Below are 19,227 nucleotides of genomic sequence, written 5' to 3' on the forward strand. Positions count from 1 at the left end.
ACTATTTACTTACCTTTCATAGACCTTTTTTAAATTACTGACGGCATTTTATAAGATGAGCGTCAGAAAGACAGCATTTGCGTCATATTTGTAATTTAATAATTATTTCAGCCGTGTGGCGAAATCGGCGAAATCTGTGGCGATTGGCGAAATCACTTTCAAGCAAGGGGGCGCACGTGGTTAATTTGTTTTAGGAAGGAGGGCGTTGATATTAAGTTGTTTTCGGCGGTTGCACTTTTGACATATAAACGTCAAGTTCAGTGTATTTTATCAAAACACACAACAGTAAGTATCGCGATTTTCCCTCTCACCTCACTGCCGACGCTTCCGGCAAATCGCGACCCACGTGCAGCGGTTCTCGCAGCCTTTATTCGTAATGAATATCATACAGTGTTAAATTCATTATTTTCATTTATCAGAAATGATAAGAGGCATGCGAATCAACTGGTCGTCTCCTACCAAATGATTTAACCATTTACATCATCAACAATGAAAATTTGATGCCACTACCTTGCGGTTCCGTTGTCGCCATCCCCAGCCTAAATGTCTTCAAAGCCGGGATAGAGAAGTTTCAGTGCAAGCCGCAATAGGCCAATTACAGCTGAATTATTGCATGAATAAATTTAATTCATTTACGGTCTGAGAGGCCGAAGGCCTTATTTAATGACAATGAGGCTCTGATTCTTTTCACTCATTTTTTTTTTTTTGCAGCAAAAGCTGCACCTAAAGCATGTACACACACAGTGCACTCTGGTCGGCAGTGGTTGAGGCTGCACCATATGCACACCACTGAACCCATCACCATCCTCTAGAAAAGTTGATGCAACAGATGAGTGCATGCGTCCAACTTTGCTCAAAAAGTTCATCTTCATAGCCCGTACTGTTCCTGAGCAACAGTCTGTTTTTGTCTTTCCTAATGTTTACCCCGTGGTGCACATGAGCACACGCCAAGGGTGCACCCCCAGCCGCATCATGCTCAAAATTTAAGACGAGCTATGTTGTCACCGACATGACCCACACACCCTGACAATTTCACCTCCACAGGTCAACTGACATCGCCACAGTAAGCATTACGAAAGTGTCAAGACGCAAACGGTGTAGGCAGGGAACTTTTTGTTATTTCTATTTACTGATCTGCCTAGGTCAGCACATTTTTCACACATTTTTCAAATATCCAACAGGTTATTCCAATAACAATAATCCAACAGTAATTTGCATTCTATCACTCCTCTCTGTCTAAAAAAAATGAAAAGTAACAATAACAGGCAGTTATGTAAGTAGTTATAAATGTTGCCAAAAGTTGAACATTTAGATCCCTCCCCCACCTGTCTTACTGCACCTTGCCCACTCTCTACTCAACAGCTCTCAGCCCCAACAGTGTGGGAGGCAGTCACCAGTATAGATCCCCTCCCCCTCCTTCTGTCTTACAGCACCTCACCCACTCTCTCCTCTGACAGCTCTCAGCCCCAGCGGTGATGGAGGCAGCCGCGGGGGAGGAGTTCGTACGCCGGCTGCGCGGCCTCATCGAGCCAGACGCCCAGCTCCAGCGCGATGGCCTGGCCTACCTGGACAGTCTGAAGGCCTCTGACGCCGGCTGGCGGCTCTGCGTGGACGCGCTGCTCTCACCGTCATTGGACGCTGAGGAGCACGTGCAGTTTTATTGTCTCCAGGCGGTGGAACACTTTGTGAAGACCCGCTACCCGGCCGAGGCGGACGTGGCGTCGCCTCTGGTGCGGCACTTTATCAATGGATGGGTGCAGCGGCAGGTGAGAAGGCTGGAGGGGAACGGTGGTCAAAAGACAGTCATAAGGCCAGATGGCTCACTCATAATAAGCTCTACTGGATGCCTGGGCTGGACATGACATTGTGGTGTCAGTGGATGCTAGAAGCCTCAGAGGAATGTATTCGTTTACATATTATAGTTTTATGGTTGAGTATCTAGGCATATGATGAACCGCTGTGCAAAATGTTTGACGTCGTATCAAACCTTACGCGCTTTACGACAGCAACTCGGTCTTGCCCGTTTCGACCTGACCGATCCACCAACCTGTCCCGCCGCAGTGTAAGCTGGCCGGCGCGGGCGCCAAGACCTACTTGCGGAACAAGGCGGCGCAGGTGTTCTCCCTGGTGTTCGTCACCGACTTCCCCGACCGGTGGCCGACGTTCCTGCTGGACCTGATGGCGCTCACCCAGCTGGGGCCGCCGGCTGTGGATGCGTTCCTCAGGACACTGCTCCAGATCGACCAGGAGGTACGGAGAGGGGACGGATGGGGTGCAGGGGAAGGAGCTTCTGTGGAGTGGGTAAAGGATTTCGTGTTCGCAGCAGGTGGTCGAGTGCAGTCTTATAGTGTAGGTTGTCATTTTTAGAGCTGGTGATAAGCTTCCGGTTGGACACGTGTTACCGGTTCAATATTATGCCAGAGACATGTTTGTGAGAAGCTGTTTGTCTCCAATTTTTTTTTATGACCTGTGACCATCCCAGCTCCCTCCTTTTAACCCCTCAGATCGTGGACCGTGACGTGGTGCACTCGGAGGCCGAGGCGCGGCGCAACACGCGCATCCGTGACGCCATGCGTGAGAAGTGCGTGCCACAGCTGGTGGAGGCGTGGCTGGCCACGCTGAACACTTACGCCGGCTCGCAGCCGCAGCTGGCCTGCATGTGTCTGGAGGCGGTCGGCAAATACGTCTCCTGGATAGACATTGGACTGGTGAGAGGATGAGTCCATGGGCAGCGTGAGCAGGTGAAGGAGTGGAGGATAGGCGGAGAGGATCAGTGTAGACCATGTAGGGAGGTAGATTTGCAAATGACCTTTTTGTCTGCCGAAGGTTTCATTGTAGCCTATAACCCTCGTCAGTTGGCACATGATCACCCTGATTAGCTTGTCATTTGTCAAACTGCGACTGAAGAAATGTGCAAAAAACCGGTCAAATTCCAATCCCATGTTTTAACGATTGCTTTTATGAAATATTTGCTTTCCGCAACCGTCCTAGTTTCGGTAGAGTTGGTATGTAATAACAGCGTGGGTATCACTAAATGCATCAAGTCGCTGACTGTTGCCTCCTCTCCGCCGTTTCCCCTACGTCCACCCAGGTGGCCAACAACAGCTTCGTCTCGGTGCTGGTGACGCTGCTGGGCCTGGTGGACGTCCGCGAGGCGGCCGCAGAGTGCCTGCACGACATCTGCCACAAGGGCATGGAGCCGCTCAGCAAGGTGCAGCTGGTCGAGTCGCTGTTTGGCGTGCTCGAGCAGGCGTCAGTGTTCGCGCTGCTCGATAATGTTAACGACCAGGTGAGTCATAGTGAGCGTGGGTGGGTGTCGAATCGATGTACTAACGTGCGTAATATATTTTGTGATTACGTATCGTGACATGGGTTGTGATGGCATGTCGCGAATGCACATGACCCACTCATGTTGTTGATAAGGTGCCTACATGTTTTATGTCGACGGCTCGTGTTTTTTTCCTCTGATACCGATATTTATTCTTAGGAATGGCCTATGTGTTTTAGATAAATGTTGTTTTTTCTTCTGGTCTCCCACAAAATATCCCGGATTGCATCCAGTGTTTTGTAACAGTATCCGCCCCACGACTGCCCAACTTGACCTGCGTTGACCCCACCCATCTCACAGACGCCGGCCGAAGACGTGGACTACCTCTGTAAGCTTGGTAAGCTGCTGAACGGCATGGGAACAGAACTGGTGCTTTGCTACCACAAACTGGCCAAGACCGGGCCGGGTGCGACAGTCGCAGTCGAGGCCGCTATAGCGGCTAAGATGGGCCGCATGCTGGCCTTCCTGAACTGCGAGTATGACGATCCGTCTCGCAGCGTCATTGACTTCGCCAGGGATTATGTGCAGGTGAGCACGCACGGATTATTGTGATTGGGGTTAACCGTAGTCGGTAGGTAACAAATAGCAGACTAGTCTACAGGACTTATCATTCGTCAGATTGCCAAGAAGTATATCGTGGCCTGTTAATAACCTTTTTTAAACAGACTATTAGAATATCTTACCAGTTTGAAAGCAATACCAAGTCGAGTGCCGGTGTTTCTGGTGTTTCTGGGATGACCCCTGCTTTTCAATGGCATTGCACGACGTACTATCACCTTTATTTGTTTTGTTTTTGCTTTGACGCGTCGTGCCGCTGCAGATGCTGAAGACCAAGCCGATGCTGGCCGAGGCGGAGACCGCACACGTCCGGGACATGGTGTATGTCATCATCCACAAGCTCAAGTACGACGACGAGTACGACTTCCAGGCGCTCGGGGAGGACGAGGCCATGTTCCAGGAGTACAGGTATGGTGCAGGCGCGTCGGTCTGGTAATGGGTCTTTGTGCTGGGAGGGAGAGGCTGCTCCTAGCCATTGGGCGTCTGTGTTTTCGTGTAAAAGCGTCCCTGAAAGGCCATGATTTTCGCTACAAGATACTTTTAAGTTTTAAGCGAGTTTTGCCTTCGCGTATTTGACCGAAAAGATGGATTTTACGATTTGTGTTCGTCCATGGCTGTCTTCAGAGTCCGGCGCAGTTTTCTCAAACATGTCCCAATCTCCATCAGTCCCATCGTTGCGTCTCATTTTATCTAGCTCCGATGCTGGAGTGGCTATAGCTATAGAGGTGCTCCATCGTACCACTGCACTGTTCTCTGAGTTTTGACGTCTATATCTCTTCGTCACCTCCTTCAGGAAGCGGCTGAAGGTGCTGTATGGTAACCTCGCTGCCGTGGACCGGGAGCTGGTGCTCCACATCACGCAGCAGTACATCACGGCCACACTGGACGGATGGCGGCAGCTGCCCATGAAAGACGTCGAGGCGGCCATCACAATGCTCTACATGCTCGGGGAGGCACTGCCTACGCCAGCGGCTGGAAACTTCTTTTCAGAGGACCTGGTAAGGGAGTGGTTAGATATTCTGTTCACCGTCAGTTAGTAAACGGCGGACGAGAACTCGTCAGGAGCAGGGAATTGATGGCTCTTGGGAGTGGGGGTGGGGGAGCGTTATTTGTTTTGGCAGGGCATGGAGAGCTTGTTACTTATGCGCCGCTCGAAGTGATATCCTGCTTGATAAAAAAGCGGTGTTTGGTTTAATTTCATAATTTATTCGTGATCGGACCACTGTGCTGTCAAACAAGCTCACTATTTTGTGATTGGGACTGTGGTTTAAATCTTACAATTTGTAATGATCAAGTTCTTCGAATTCTTCTTCGGTACTGATGAGTCTCCCAGTATTTTCACTGACAACCTTGCCTGTGCCCAGGTCAAGGTGACGCTGCTGCAGACGATGATGCGCCAGCTGGTGACCTCCGACGTCGTCTCCTACCCCCACCACATCGTGCCGTTCCAGTACTTCGAGACCATCTCCCGATACGAAAAGTTCTTCACCGTCGAGACCAGCTATCTGCCGCAGGTGGGTGCGGTTTGACCGCGTGCCGTCATCCCTAGACGGCTGGTGACGAGAATTCGGAACAAAGCTTGCTCCACTGACCTGCAATTACTTGTCTCAGACGAGATACATGTCTTCAGAATTTCCATTTTGTTTTGTATTATGATATACCCTGATTGGGAAGAACTTTTCATTTAAGTTCGCCGGCAATTTCCAAACACTTTCCCAAGATCGGCGTTTCCGAGTGTTTTCGTGATTTCCACATTCATCATCGAATCTTCAGTTTTGTGTCTCTGCGAAAGCTGACATATAGGTTCCGTTTTCTTACAGGTTCTGTCCGCTTTCCTGGATAAGCGTGGCATGAACCACCCAAACGAGCGGAACCGGGCACGGGCCGTCTACCTGTTCTCGCGATTCATCAAATGCCTCAAGTGAGTGTCTCCAATCGCAGTGGTCTGTCCCCTTTTCCAGTTCAGCCCCTGAATATAAACGCAATACTTTTTTACCGCCTTCTTATGAAAGTTGATGGCTCAACGCAATGAGTAAAGTGCTCGCAACGACGTCAGTCAAATACGGACGTTATGTCTTGGAGTGATTAATTTGGTCTATCATTGTACACCATTTACTGTTTAGCCGTTCATGATCGTCCAATAGATTCCCGAATCCTGATTGCGAGTGACTGATTTCTCCGTATTCACCTCCCCAGAACTCAGATGGGCCCGTTCACGGACACTATCCTGGGTCAGATCGGCGACCTCCTCTCGCTAGAGCCGTCGGAGACCACGCTGCTGAATCGTGAGGACCAGCTGTACCTGTTCGAGACCGTCTCGGTGCTCATTATTTCCGCGCCGGCTGATAACAAGGTAAGACCGATTAGGATATGAGGACAGTCCGTGGAGGTCTGAGGAGGGAAACACCTCTCGCCCTGATGAAACGGTTGGTTTGTGGCGTCTCTTGGGTGGACTGGGAGAGAACTACACTTATACCTTGTTACCAAATTTGGTGGCAAATGGTTTCCAAACGATTTTAGATCTTTCGGCGGCAATTTTTGAAGATTTCGTCCAAATGTAAGATCTCAGTCGTTCAGTTTGACGTGCTCATAGTGGTAATCGTCTCACGAGGCTGCGCTCTAACCTTCCTTACCACCCCTCTACCCCTTTCAGCACAAGTGCGCGCAGTTGGAGCGTCTGTTGGGCCCGGTGGTGGGCCAGGTGACGACGCTGGCCGCCCAGCTGGAGGCCGCTCCGGAGGGCTCGCCCGAGGCCGAGCGACTGCAGAAGGCCGCCCGGCACGCTGTAGCCGTCACGGCCCGCACCACCAAGGCGTTCTCGGCCGGCCAGACGATGAAGCTGATTGGCTGCGTGCAGCTGTACCTGCAGGCGCTGCAGATCTTCCTCGGCACGCTGCAGGTTCGTATATCAGCGAGGGGTTGGGGTTAGGCAAAAGGAAAGGGCGTTACACTCTGCTGTGGTGTGCATTGGTTTTGATGAGGGCCGGTAACGTTTGGTAACGATTAAGACGTCCGGCAGTTGCTGCTGATCTAGCGAGTGCGACGTCAAACTCATGTCTTCGGCTGATGTACTAGGTAGGTTCTCTTTTATAATCGTGTTCATAACATTAACATTGCATTCCAACAACATACACTGCTATTGTTTGCACAGGGCCGCCGGCAGTACCTGCTGCTACAGTCCGGCGTGGTCTTTTACTGTATGCCTGGCCTATTCAAATACATTAGCCAGAGGGGTGTGGTAATGACTGGTGTAAGCAAATTGACCACGGTCAAAAATGCATTACCAGAATGCACTAAAGCCAACATTTTGGGATGGTCTCGTTCCTTTAGTCGGCTAAGAGCTTCAGTCCAGAAAATAAATTTATCGTTGGCATACAGTTAAAATACATACCAAACTCGGCCGGTGATAAATTTTCAAGACCTCAGTCCTTACTGATTTTTGAACTCGGCCTTCGGCCTCGTTCAAAAATCCAGTAAGGACCTCGGTCTTGAAAATTTATTTACACCGGCCTCGTTCAGTATTATATAATACCCAATACTGAACGAGGCCGGTGTAAATAAATTTTCAAGACCGAGGTCCTTACTGGATTTTTGAGCGAGGCCGAAGGCCGAGTTCAAAAATCAGTAAGGACTGAGGTCTTGAAAATTTATCACCGGCCGAGTTTGGTATGTATTTTACTGTATGCCAACGATAAAATAATTGTCTAGACCGAAGCTCTTAGCCATTTTTTGAACGAGGCCATCCCAAAATGTTGACTTGGTAATTCGTTTTTGACCGTGGTCACTTTGCTTACACCAGTTATTACCACACCCCTCAGGCTAATGTAATTGAATAGGCCAGGCATACAGTAAAACTATGACCAAGAAACTGTCGGTGTCAAAATGCCATGTTATTTGATAGGCCGGGCAGGAAACAAAAGTTTACTGCCCGAGTTTACTGCCCAGGGCAATGACCTCTAAACTACAGTTTATCGCATTAGTCCAGAGGTATAATTGACAGGGAATGTATAATTGACATCATTATTGCATGATATTTGCCGCGTAAAATTAGAAAACTAACATTTTTGGGTAAATATCTGCTCTGCTTATCAAGGGTTTTGAAATATTTTGTATTGGTTACAAAGCCGAAATTATGGTAAGATATAGGTACGCCTATTAATCGAAATCCGTTATCGCTTGTTGTCTTATCTTCGTTTGATATGTCCACTGATACCTACCTTGGGCCTAAGTTAATGCGTTTATTTGGCAGTTGTAGTCCTTTCCTCGAAACAAACATGTAAAATATGGAAAATATAATGTATTTAACGAACGTTTAGCCATAGGGCATATCAACGAAGTACGATTACATAAATGAAGCAAAGATTCTTGCAAGAGCACTGGGAAAATTCACGTTTAATCACTAGGAATATTATACCTTCTTCTTGTTCTTATGTCGTGGCAAATCATTCAATGTTCCTTGGATATCTAATTGTTGTGCCATTCTGAGTTGATATTTTCAGACGTGATTCTTTTTGAAGTAAGGTATTTTGATGCATTTTCTTCTATAAATTTCCTTTAAGGCTTTATCCACAGCAGTAGCGCAATCACTGTTAGGAAAATATGGACAAAACAATTGTATAAGTGTCACCAAAACCTGTCGAAACTAACCTAGCTATGCGGCATGTAGGAAAAATCTTACTGACCTCAGCCGTACGAAATTATTTGGAAACTCGGCTTGCAAAATTTGACTCCGGCCCTCGTGCTTCGCACTCGGGCCTACGTCAATTTTGCAAACCTCGTTTCCAAATAATTTCGTCGGCCCGGTCAGTAATATATATGTCTGCATGTTTGCACACAGGGCCGCCGTCAGTACCCGCTGCTCCAGTCCGGCGTAGTGCAGTACCTGCACCGATTAGTCGTCTGTCTGGAGGAGGAGGTACTGCCGTTCATCCCCGCTGCCTCCGAGGCGCTCCTGCGCTCCGCTGACGTCAAGAAGGTGCAGGAGTACCTGCCGCTCATCGGGCAGGTCGTGGCCAAGTATAAGGTGAGAACAAGACGAGTGAGTTTTATTATTAGTTAGGTGTGATGATTAGATAAAAAGTGTCTTTATTGAGCAGCTGCTGTCGCAGCTTCTTCTTGCCGCGAGCGAAAATCTTAGAAAATGCTAGACTACCGCTTTTTATTTGCCGTGACAGAAATGGTAGGTAGTCAGGTAGCTGGTTTGCGCAACTCGTTAGACATGTTGTTTCCTACGATTGTATGAATTATTTGTATCATAAATTTCCTGTTTGTTTGCTGGCGTCTGCATTTTCTGTGGTGTGGCACTCCTTCGCGTGTCCGACGGCTGGGATTAGTGCGGCTCTGTCAGATCAGCTGTCCTGGCTGTTACAGAAGGAGGTGGTGCCATTCCTCACCCGCGCCTTCATGCCCATCGTGGAGACCATCTTCGCCGGCCTGCGTCAGCCCGTGGACGAGGACGATGAAGTGGTGAGTGTAACAACCTGGTGCATATGTGTAAAGTGAGGTGCGGTGTACCTTCAGATAATTTTGATAATGATGATTTGGGCGGCCATTGTCTTAGACGCACCGCGAGGGTCGTTGGCACGCGACGGGGAACGACTAAATCAGTCAGTCGACGCTGCAGGGGCTACCTGAGATTTATAGCGCGGCGGTTGTATGTGCCTCCTCAATTACAGATATCCACATGTATTCCCTACCATTTCTCTCCCAGTCTATGTCTCGTTCCACATCGAACGCATTATCACTCCTGTCTCGTGTCCCTGCAGGCGAAGCGGGACCGTCAGACGCTGGAGCGGTGCTACTTCCTCTTCCTGGCTACGCTGGTGTCTAACGGGGTGATGGAGGTGCTGTCTCAGCAGCAGCCGCAGCACCTGAACACGGTGCTGCTGTCGGTAGCTCAGGGAGCCGTCGAACTCACCGACCCCGTGGTAAGGGCGGCTGGGCGTCACGCTTGGGATTGAGTAGATTGGCGTCAACGAAAGAACTGGTGTCGGCTGTCGAAAGGCCATTGGCTTGAAATTATCATTGATGCACGCGTCTGGTAAAGTCGTGCCAACAAACGGATTTTGTTTCCATCGGGCATTCCTGTCGACTGGGAAATAAATTAATGCCAACTACACATTTCAACCACGTTGTAGTTAGGTCTTTCTTATGAACATTGTAATTTTTTTTCGATGCTGTTTTTTTTGGGGGGGGATATCACAGTTTTCTCGTTAAACTTTCCGTTCTAACTCTGTTTTTTCCGTTTTGCAGGCACAGCGGTCGTGTTTCACAGTATTACGGCGGGTAACTGAAGCGTGGGGTCGGGACGGGCCACCCCAGTTCGCCCAGTTCCTCTATGAGCACGTGGTGCCCGCCTGCTTCCTGGCTCCTCTGCGGACCACGTTCGATCTCTCGGACGCCCAGACCATGCAGGCGTTACAGGAGAGCTCGCTTTGTCTGCGGTCCGTCTATGAACAGCGGGTGAGTCGGGTGGCGGCCGCGGCCGAGAGGGGAATTCAGTGAACTAATGGGATGGGATAATGATCGTCCGGCTTGACGACATAGTCGGGGATTCTGGTCTCTCCTGCTGCCGCTTATGCCGCTTATGTGACTGGTTGTAATATTGGTGTCTGTATTAATTTTGTTTTGCTGGTTTTGAGCTGCGGTGTCTTTTGACTTATATAAATGTACCGTATGTTTATACTGAGCTGCCACCATGCAGTGAAGTCTTCGTTATCTTGCCATGACTCAATGAGTCTCTCTCCTCCCAGCACCACATCACTACTCATTCTGACCTCTCACTGCGTTCAATGTCACAGGGCGAGGAGCTCATCAACTACCTGCAGTCGCAGTACATGCCCAAGCTGGATATTGAGCCGGAGACCATCCAGAGGTTCTGCCAGGCGCTCCGCTCCGACTCGAAAATGTTTAGGAATTACACCAAGGTGAGTCTGGATGACGGTCGTATTGGTGCTGGAATGAGTGGATTGATCAGAAGTGAGTCTTGGGACAGTTTTTTTTTTTGCACACATTGGACGCATAATGGGCGTTGCTTTCCTTATATTTAAGAATGTCATTATGATCTTTCCATTCTCAACTCTTCTGTGCATTGGAAGTTGATATCGGTGTTCTTTAAGATGCTGGTATTTTCTACGTAGTATTCGTTTTGCATCACATTGGGTTATTATGTCATGAAATAGCCGCTGACAGTGGCCTCTGCGTGTGTTTCAGCTGTTTTTCCGCCAAGCTCGGTCATGACCTACCGCCGCGTCTCGGGTTTAGTTAGTTTTCACCGCCGCCTCTCGGGGGAGAGCGGCAGAGGAATGTCTGTGATAGAGCCGCCGGTGAGCCGTGGTGGGCCGGGGTGGTGCCTGCCTGCCGGTCGCTGGACGGTGCCGGTCCCTGAGACCCGTGAAAGGTCCGTAGTGGCTGGTGTAATCGGCTCCATCAGGGAAGACCGTTGAGCTGGACAAACCGCTGTCGAAGTGATCCACCTGACTGCCCCGCTGAGTTACTGTTACCGTGCCTAAGTGAGCGTATGATGTGTGTGGGGCAGTGGCAAATGATTCTGAAACGCCTTCGGAGAGCTTCAGTCACTGCTGCGTTGCGACTTTGGGAGAGTCACTGCTCATGGCATGCATAATAGCATGGTGCGCGCTTTAGGCATGCAATGGAGCGGTTGTCACTCGCCTGTGAAAGCCGCTTTCTTAGCGTTGTCAGCCAGTTACACACCACTCCTGGTGTCGAACACCTGCCGAAGCTGGTGAAGTATCGACTGTTATAACAGCGTGCGTGAAGCTGCCAAAAAAGTCAGTATTTCGGCCTGTCTGCCGAGCTTTCCAAGCTGCACCTCGTGCGCTGTCTGCTGGGAGGAGTGTACGTTTTGGCATGGATCTGAACTGGGGAAACCGCAGGCAATTATCTTTCATCGGCCCCCGTTCTCGGTATAACCGAGGGGGTCGCACAGAAGGTGTCATGTGTCAACATAGGCGCCGCAGTTTGACACACATTTGCCAGTTTGAACGGCAGCACGCTGGCCTTTCCGCGCACGGAGTGGTCCCATGTGTGTTTGGTGCCGTATCTACTCTAATGGGTCACGTTTGGGGTGGCCTTTGTTATAGCGAGCGAACGACACCGTTTCACCTTCCAAACGAAAGATGCCGACTCTTGCGATGCCGGGACGAGTGTTCTTGATTTACCTGTGTAACATGCAGTTTGTGTGGGCGCTGCGTACCGGCCGTGGTTGAAATGGCGTCACATCCATGTTGCCATGGAGACGAGAACGCCGCTGAGTATGAACAGCGTCCGCACAGCTGTGAGGCTGTATCTACTGTTGGGTGGAAAGCAGCGGAGGCCAGGGGGTCCCCACCGCTTGGTGTGCCTGTATTTATCGAGCGTCATTATATTGGGAATCTTTGTTTTTCCAGAACTCCCCAGCTTTGTTGTCATGGAGGAACAATCAACTGTTTTGCTCATACGAGGTTAACCGCAACTGGTTTGTGAATATGCTAATACATTCTGACTGAGTCGGGTAACATGCGTTTGTAACACCTTTCATACTAGCCACCCGATGACTACGCTCTTTGTAAGGTGTGTAACAAATATTGCAAACCATACTCATCAGCTTACGCTAAATCACCTGAACAGACGACCAAACAATGACTGATAATTGAATTCATAATGCCGTTGCTGTTCCATATTTCTTATTCTCGTTATACCATGGGTCCGTGACTAGTACTACACTGTTCCGAAGGGGGTGGCTCGTGTTATCTCTGATCTACAGTTACCTGAAGTGAGTGGCCCAGCTCTTTCAACCATGGCGCAACCCGGCGACATTCTTAGCACACTGGGCCATCGCAAACACCAGACAAGCACCGTTAGGCCTCCCCGTGCCTTATCACAGTCCCTGTCCGTGCCTGATTGTCCCAGCGTCGCTAGCCGTTAGTCATAAAACGTCAAACCACTTCTGTCTACCTCAGAAGCATCCAGCGAACGATGGGTGCCTGTTGTCAGTCTCGCGATTCGCGCTACGCCGAGCGGCGCGGACGGTCGGCGGCGATGGTGGCTGCTGATGGTGATCCCTCCCGCGCTCCGCTGTCTCCAAACGGGACGGTGACCGGAGCCGGCGGCACGAGGACTGAGTGGTCCTGCTGGTCCCCGCTGGGATCCCTCCGTCGATCGAGACGGACCAGTGGCGGGTCGTCGGCGGTCCGGGAGACGACAGGGTCCGGAAGGCTCCGGAGAAGTGTCTCAGGAGGACGACGGCGTGACTCTGCTCCCAGGCGGGCCGCAGGTGACGGAGACACCACTCGACAGACAATGGCGGTCACCGCACCAGAAACTGGACAGGAGCTGAGGCGGCGCTTTTGCAGCAGCTCGCGGAAACGACCTGAAGGGACCGCGACGGGCCAAGAGAGCGAGAGCACAAATCAGAACAACGCAGGAACTGCCGAAACGATGGACATCTCATCACCAGGCGAAGTCGAGTTCTCTGACACAAAAGACGCACTAGAGTCGCTTAACTCAAAGGACGAGTCGTACGACTCTCGTGACTCAGGTGACTCTGGCATCCAGGAGGACGTCGAACTGGAGTCGGAGGATGGATGGACGGTACGAGACGGCGCCGGGCGTGACCACGTGGTCGTGCCCTTCGATCCGTCTGAGCTACGAGGTCACTGCCGTGCCCTCGACTCGGGAGCCGTACGCGTCGGAGAAGGTCGGTTCGCGCTGCCTCGACATGGTCTGATGAGCCTGCCAAGCTACTCGGCGCCCCGTACAATTCGTCCTGGAGAGCTGGTGGTCTGTTCTGTGCCGAAGAGTGGAACCACCTGGACCTTGGAAATGGCCTGGCTGGTGGCGAACGACTGCGACTTTGAGGGCGCTCGCTCGCGGCTGGACCAGAATCGATACACGGAAGTGGGAAATCTGTTCTATCTGGGTCTGACGCCGGCCTTTCTCCGCGAGTACGTGCCCCTGGTGATGACTCGGCTGAGGAAGCTGGCTGGACTGGTTCACCTGCTGTACTTGATGTTGCGCAGCCTTTGGCAGTCAGTGGGTCTCGTCAAGACGCACGTGCCCCTCTCACTGCTGCCACCGGACCTGCTCGAGACCAACAAGGTCATATACGTCACTCGCAACCCCAAGGACGCACTGGTGTCCTACTACCATCACTTTTCTCGATGCCGTGTGGTCAAGTACTCTGGCTCCATGGACGATCTCGCCGAGGATTACATGGCCGGTCGACTGCCCGGCCTGCCCTTCTTCTCGCACGTGCTGGAAGCGTGGAGGCAGCGGCATCACCCCAACATGCTGTTCCTCTTCTACGAGGATATGAAGCGTGACATGCCTGGTACACTTCGCCGCGTGGCTGACTTCCTCGGCAAGACACTATCTACCGAGCAAGTGGAGAAGCTGTGTCATCACCTCGACTTCAAGCAAATGAAGAACAACGAACACGCCAATTCACTCATGTACCAGAAGGCAGGTATTCTGGAAATGTCTTCGTTCATTAGAGAGGGCCAGGTGGGAAAATGGCGGCAGCATGTCTCGCCGGAGGTGGACCGACGACTGAACGAGTGGATTCGCCGCTCGGTGGCCGGCACTGGACTTAGCTACGAGGGAGTTCAGTAACAGTTCGACTCTCACAGCTGCTTCTTAGACACTTGATCACTCCATTCCTTGCGGAGCGTCAGCTGAGAGAGACCAACTCCGCGCGCCTACCCGGCACGATACGGACAGGAAAGCTATCAGTAGAATTAGAAAAAGCAACATACACGAAACCGTCTTGGATTCAAGATATATAACCAGGATGCTTCTCGTTCTATGATGGTTTTTATTAATAAACGTTCTAACCATACACACGCACACAAGCGATATGCAATATGCATACGCTGTAACGATACCAAAACGGTCTGAGAAGAATGGGACCTTGGTCTTGGAGACGGACTAGGAATAATCGACAAACAAGATAATCGGCAAACCCCTGAATTGGCACTGAGAACCGCATGTGGCTAACAGTTCCCTGCGTGCGTGTAATGGAACCAACAGCATCATGAACAACGGGCTTGAAACTACACTTCTTCATATCGACTTACATCACAGCTGCGAATGACAAATCCCAAACAAAATACGCTTCCATTAGCAGCGGCCAGCGACTCGCCGAGTTGTCTCACGTGTTCTCCGCTACCTATTGTCTTTACCACTGAGGTCACATGGGTCAAGTTCGCGGTCAGCTCCCGGCGGCGGTCCTCAGGTCTGCCCTGATCTGCTCGGACACCGCCCGACCGTGTATCGCCGCGCTGTTGGTACGTGTTTTACCAGGCCGGTGGTCGGCTCCCACCGCCTCCGAGACGCTGCTGAACCCGTCGGCCCTGAGAAAAGGACAATATGTCAGGTAAAGTCAGATCAAGTCATGTCGGACAAGTCCAGCCAGGACGATGTGTACATACAGGGCTAGTATATCCGTGCTAAACAGCATAACCTAACGGCAGGCAGACAATAGGTATGACAAAACATCGTTATTGCTACAACATAGGAATACAAAAGTCGACGAAAAAATAAAGATATCGTAGACCATATGATAGACATACGACTCAGTAAAACGCTATTGAGTCGCCCATGAGGAATAACAGACATTTAGGCAGGGTAGTCAGCAATCAATTTTCCAAAATTCCAAACAGTTATAAAGAAACATAAAACACCTCCACAAACTCTCCTGTCACGCCGGCGCCCGGCGACTTACGTGAGTAGCTCGGCGAGCTGTCGTTTGATCTCGCCGACTATGGGCGGGCCGCAGACGGCCAGCGAGGTATACAGCTGAACCAGACTGGCACCGGCGCGTACCTTCTGGTAGGCGTCCTCACCGCTGAACACACCACCCACGCCCACGATCGGAATCTGACCTGTGGGAACGACGGAGAGGGGCGAAGAGTAAGTGACGGATGGATAGAAACGGGAAGTGGGATAGATACGACGGACGGGAAAGTAGGAAATCAAAGGAAATGGTGACCAAAGAAGCATGGGTAACATAGTCACATCAAATCAACACTTACATCGACATTATTTGATCCAACATCCATACCAGCTTTAAAAAGGTTCCAATACAAAGCCTAAACCCGTCCCAGCTTAAACCGTCCATGAGACCTAGTCACTAGCCAGAGACGGGCTAGAGATACATGCCCCATGTAGGGAGGGACTCTATTCCGCATGTTTACCGTTCGTGAGCCGATACATATCGGCGACGGTGTCGGTGGAGAGTTTCTGCAGCGGCCGGCCGCTCAGACCGCCCGTCTCAGCGGCGTGCGGGCTGCGCAGACCGGCGTCACGGCTGATGGTGGTGTTACTCACGATCAGACCGCCCAGCCGCTCCTGGGGGCAGCGCGGGCGGGCGGTCAGATACACGTCGCTTCGCACATGCGTCTTAAAGGGTGTGTAGAGCACGTGACTACATTCCCATAAAAGCATAGTCACTGAAACGCAGAAAACTCTTCGCACGACACTAACAGTACCAATCCACATAAGAATAAATTAGATTCCCTTCCCATGCACAACACATCGTTTCTAGAACGTCCTATTCATTCATCTCATCCTCTTCCCGGTTCTCACTTTTCTCGCTAGCGCACACTGGGCCACATGCTGCCTCTGCTCGGCACTGAGGTCGGGAGCGATCTTCAGCAGCACGGGCGGTCGACCGGGCGGCGGACAGGCGGCATCCCTGGCTTCTAGCACGCTGTCTAGCAGTCTCTCGAGGTCGTCACCTTTCTGCAGCTCTCGCAGACCGGGTGTGTTCGGACTGTAGGGACGAATGGCAGGGGTCAGAGCCACAGAGTCATGGTCAGGGACAAACGGCCGATGAGACGTCAAGGAAAACACGAGAAAGTTTTAAGAAACAAGTCAGTAAAAAGTCGGGAACGCCATCGGACTGGGGGCGGCTGATCGATCGTTGCGAGTCGCTCTAGATATAATAGACAGGAATGTAAGTTCGATATAAAAGTACACCATTCATGACAAACCATGGTCAATTCTGTAAGATTTATCGTTGGCAGGAGCTCTCCACTGCAGCAGCTCACCTAGACACGTTGATCACAAAGTAAGAAGCCAGACCGGCGAAGGCGTTGACTCCAGCCACGTAGTCGGCGGCTGCATCCGCTGACAGCTTGTTCTTGCCGAGGTTTACACCAACCAGTCCTCCCGCTTCTCGCCGGGCCCGCAGCCGCTCCACCACCGCCGCATGGCCCTCAGAGTTGAATCCGTACCTGAGCGAAAATAAACGAAACGATGACTGGTGCCTGGTCATCGGTTTTCATTACATCATCGAACGTCACAGAGGAGTGCCTGAAAGAGTGCTGCCTTTCAGACTTTGACTACCTAACAGAACAATGTGATGTAAAAAATCGGCATAGTAATAATGCCCATGCAGAAGTTCGTAGTATGGAGTCAAAGCTTTATCTTACCCAGGATCTTACCCTTCTATCAGCGATCTGCACATGATTTGTTTTACAAAGAAACGTTCCTCTTGACCATAAACGAACGCTGGATGCTGGATAGGCTAGGCGCTGATAAGCTACCGTTACCGTCGTAAGTCCTCATGGACACACGAACCTGTTGATGACGGCGTCATCCTCCTCGAGCCGGAAGACGCGCGGCTGCGGGTTGCCCGGCTGCGGCTGCGGGGTCACCGAGCCCACCTCCACGAACCCAAAGCCAACGTCCAGCATCCCATCGCACGCTTCGCCGTGCTTATCGAACCCGGCCGCCAGACCGACGGGGTTGTCAAACTCGAGACCCCACAGGCTGGTCCTCTGGAACCGAATGATCATTGAGTGTTGAGCTAATTGAGCAGATAAAGTGGAAATGATCGTCGTGAAGTTAAAATCGACATTTGTTACCCCCTGAAATAAGAAATTCCGCAGAAGGCCTTTCATACTTAAAAAAGGACGTCAAATCGAATAACAAGCACGCGAAACGACAGCATTTATCGACTCCTGACGAGGGCGCGGGTCGAGTTGCCGCACGATCACGTCCCCAGCCGGCCGGCCGCTGCGGAGCCCGGTCTTACCAGCACGGCCAGGTCCGGGCTGCGGTCCCTGGGCACCAGTCCGTACTTGGCAGCCAGCACGGCGGCCCGATGCGCCATCTCCGGGTCCAGCCACCGCACGGCCGGCATAACCATCGACTCGTAAAACTTGGCGTTGTTGCTCCATAGACCTATACCGTAGAAAGCTACTGTGCCTCCAGCAGTCAGCTTCACCATAGATTTTAGTTTTTCCTGGAACAAAGTGTTATTCTTGAGAAATATGTAGGGTTGAGTTCATTGTCACATGTCATGCTCACAAAATCTAATGATCACTTGGTTTATAATCTGAATCTGAATGTCAAATGTATATGATCATTTAGCATTGGAGGAATTATTTGCCAGTGCCAGCCACCAGGGTTTAAGATAGCAATTCAACTAAATTTCAAATAAGGGGCTAATAGTTTTTCATTTCATTTATCTCTGACATTGCAATACTCCCATTTCAGATCCCCATGCTTTTTTAGGTTCACTACATGAAGGAGAACTTGACAAAATTAGCTTACCTTTAATTTCTGTTTTGATACATACTCAAAGCCACGGAAGAAGAAAATATTTTTCAAGAGCCTCATTCTTGCAATAATGCACAATTAAGAAGCAAAACAACCAACTAGATCATAATATAAGAATACTAGCTAAGTGGCATCATGAAATCTAAGCCTGTGGGAATGAAAAATGTCAGTGAATGTCAGGTAATGTAACAAGAATAATGGGTATTCCGAATAATGCATACTCAGTGACGCAAATGCAAAAATACACCAATGGGCAATGAATGATCAGCATGTCAGCTGTTTAATTTGACAGAAATGTTGCAAAAATGCAACCAAAAAGTATATAAAGCACACTTGCAATGCACACTTATTCAGTCCTCGTGCAAGAAATGCCTTGACCAATGGCAATACGGCAATGCCCAAGCAATGCCAAACTCAATGCAAATATGTATTATGTAACAAATCCGTAGACTCAATAAACGCAAGCCAAACATGAGGAAAATCCTTCATTTTGACTAGATGGGCCCATACTTACTTTACACACAAGAGACAAAACCTTGAACCAGCGACAACGAATACCACGGTAAAATCAAGGGTAAAATATCCAAAGTATTTTAGGCCCAGTCTTCTCTCGAGCGGCAGCGACACACTGGATTTGATTTGCCCAAGATTTGCCCACGGTGATTTGCCGGTCGCTGCTGAAATAATTTACGTGCCACTTCCCCTTCTTGTTTGTAACAGCTGCGCCAATCTGTTAAGGTTTTGCTTTTTGAATCAGATGAACTTTGGTTTTAATT

General features: G+C 50.4%; 3 protein-coding genes across 5 annotated transcripts; 2 read left to right on the forward strand and 1 right to left on the reverse strand.

The window, feature by feature from the left end:
- Nucleotides 1-76: 76 nt before the first annotated feature.
- LOC122380594 (exportin-T-like) lies at nucleotides 77-12,399 on the forward strand. Its single transcript, XM_043363874.1, has 18 exons — nucleotides 77-285; nucleotides 1,458-1,766; nucleotides 2,062-2,250; nucleotides 2,505-2,708; nucleotides 3,092-3,289; nucleotides 3,629-3,856; nucleotides 4,149-4,294; nucleotides 4,680-4,884; nucleotides 5,251-5,400; nucleotides 5,707-5,807; nucleotides 6,083-6,239; nucleotides 6,540-6,785; nucleotides 8,724-8,909; nucleotides 9,257-9,352; nucleotides 9,652-9,813; nucleotides 10,139-10,348; nucleotides 10,687-10,812; nucleotides 11,099-12,399. Exons 2-18 carry the CDS (start codon nucleotides 1,476-1,478, stop codon nucleotides 11,123-11,125), a joined length of 2,922 nt encoding a protein of 973 aa, XP_043219809.1. The 5' UTR covers nucleotides 77-285; nucleotides 1,458-1,475; the 3' UTR covers nucleotides 11,126-12,399.
- Nucleotides 12,400-13,324: 925 nt separating this feature from the next.
- LOC122380602 (sulfotransferase 1E1-like) lies at nucleotides 13,325-14,497 on the forward strand. Its single transcript, XM_043363901.1, has one exon. The coding sequence runs from the start codon at nucleotides 13,325-13,327 to the stop codon at nucleotides 14,495-14,497; it is 1,173 nt and encodes a 390-aa protein (XP_043219836.1).
- Nucleotides 14,498-14,679: 182 nt separating this feature from the next.
- Nucleotides 14,680-19,154, reverse strand: LOC122380606 (dihydroorotate dehydrogenase (quinone)-like). 3 transcript variants are annotated; one of them, XM_043363908.1, is made up of 9 exons: nucleotides 18,966-19,154; nucleotides 18,446-18,599; nucleotides 17,925-18,134; nucleotides 17,468-17,667; nucleotides 16,936-17,121; nucleotides 16,472-16,658; nucleotides 16,081-16,234; nucleotides 15,609-15,768; nucleotides 14,680-15,237 (listed from the first exon to the last, which is right to left on the reverse strand). In XM_043363908.1, exons 2-9 carry the CDS (start codon nucleotides 18,509-18,511, stop codon nucleotides 15,096-15,098), a joined length of 1,305 nt encoding a protein of 434 aa, XP_043219843.1. In that variant the 5' UTR covers nucleotides 18,512-18,599; nucleotides 18,966-19,154; the 3' UTR covers nucleotides 14,680-15,095. The 3 variants fall into 3 exon arrangements, with proteins under 3 accessions (XP_043219843.1, XP_043219841.1, XP_043219842.1); XM_043363906.1 differs by lacking the exon at nucleotides 18,966-19,154 and adding an exon at nucleotides 18,798-18,891; XM_043363907.1 differs by lacking the exon at nucleotides 18,966-19,154 and adding an exon at nucleotides 18,830-18,873.
- Between the last annotated feature and the right edge of the window lie 73 nt (nucleotides 19,155-19,227).

Source organism: Amphibalanus amphitrite, unplaced genomic scaffold, assembly GCF_019059575.1.
Source record: "Amphibalanus amphitrite isolate SeventyFive unplaced genomic scaffold, NRLGWU_Aamphi_draft 000101F_arrow, whole genome shotgun sequence".
Lineage (NCBI taxonomy): Eukaryota > Metazoa > Arthropoda > Thecostraca > Balanomorpha > Balanidae > Amphibalanus > Amphibalanus amphitrite.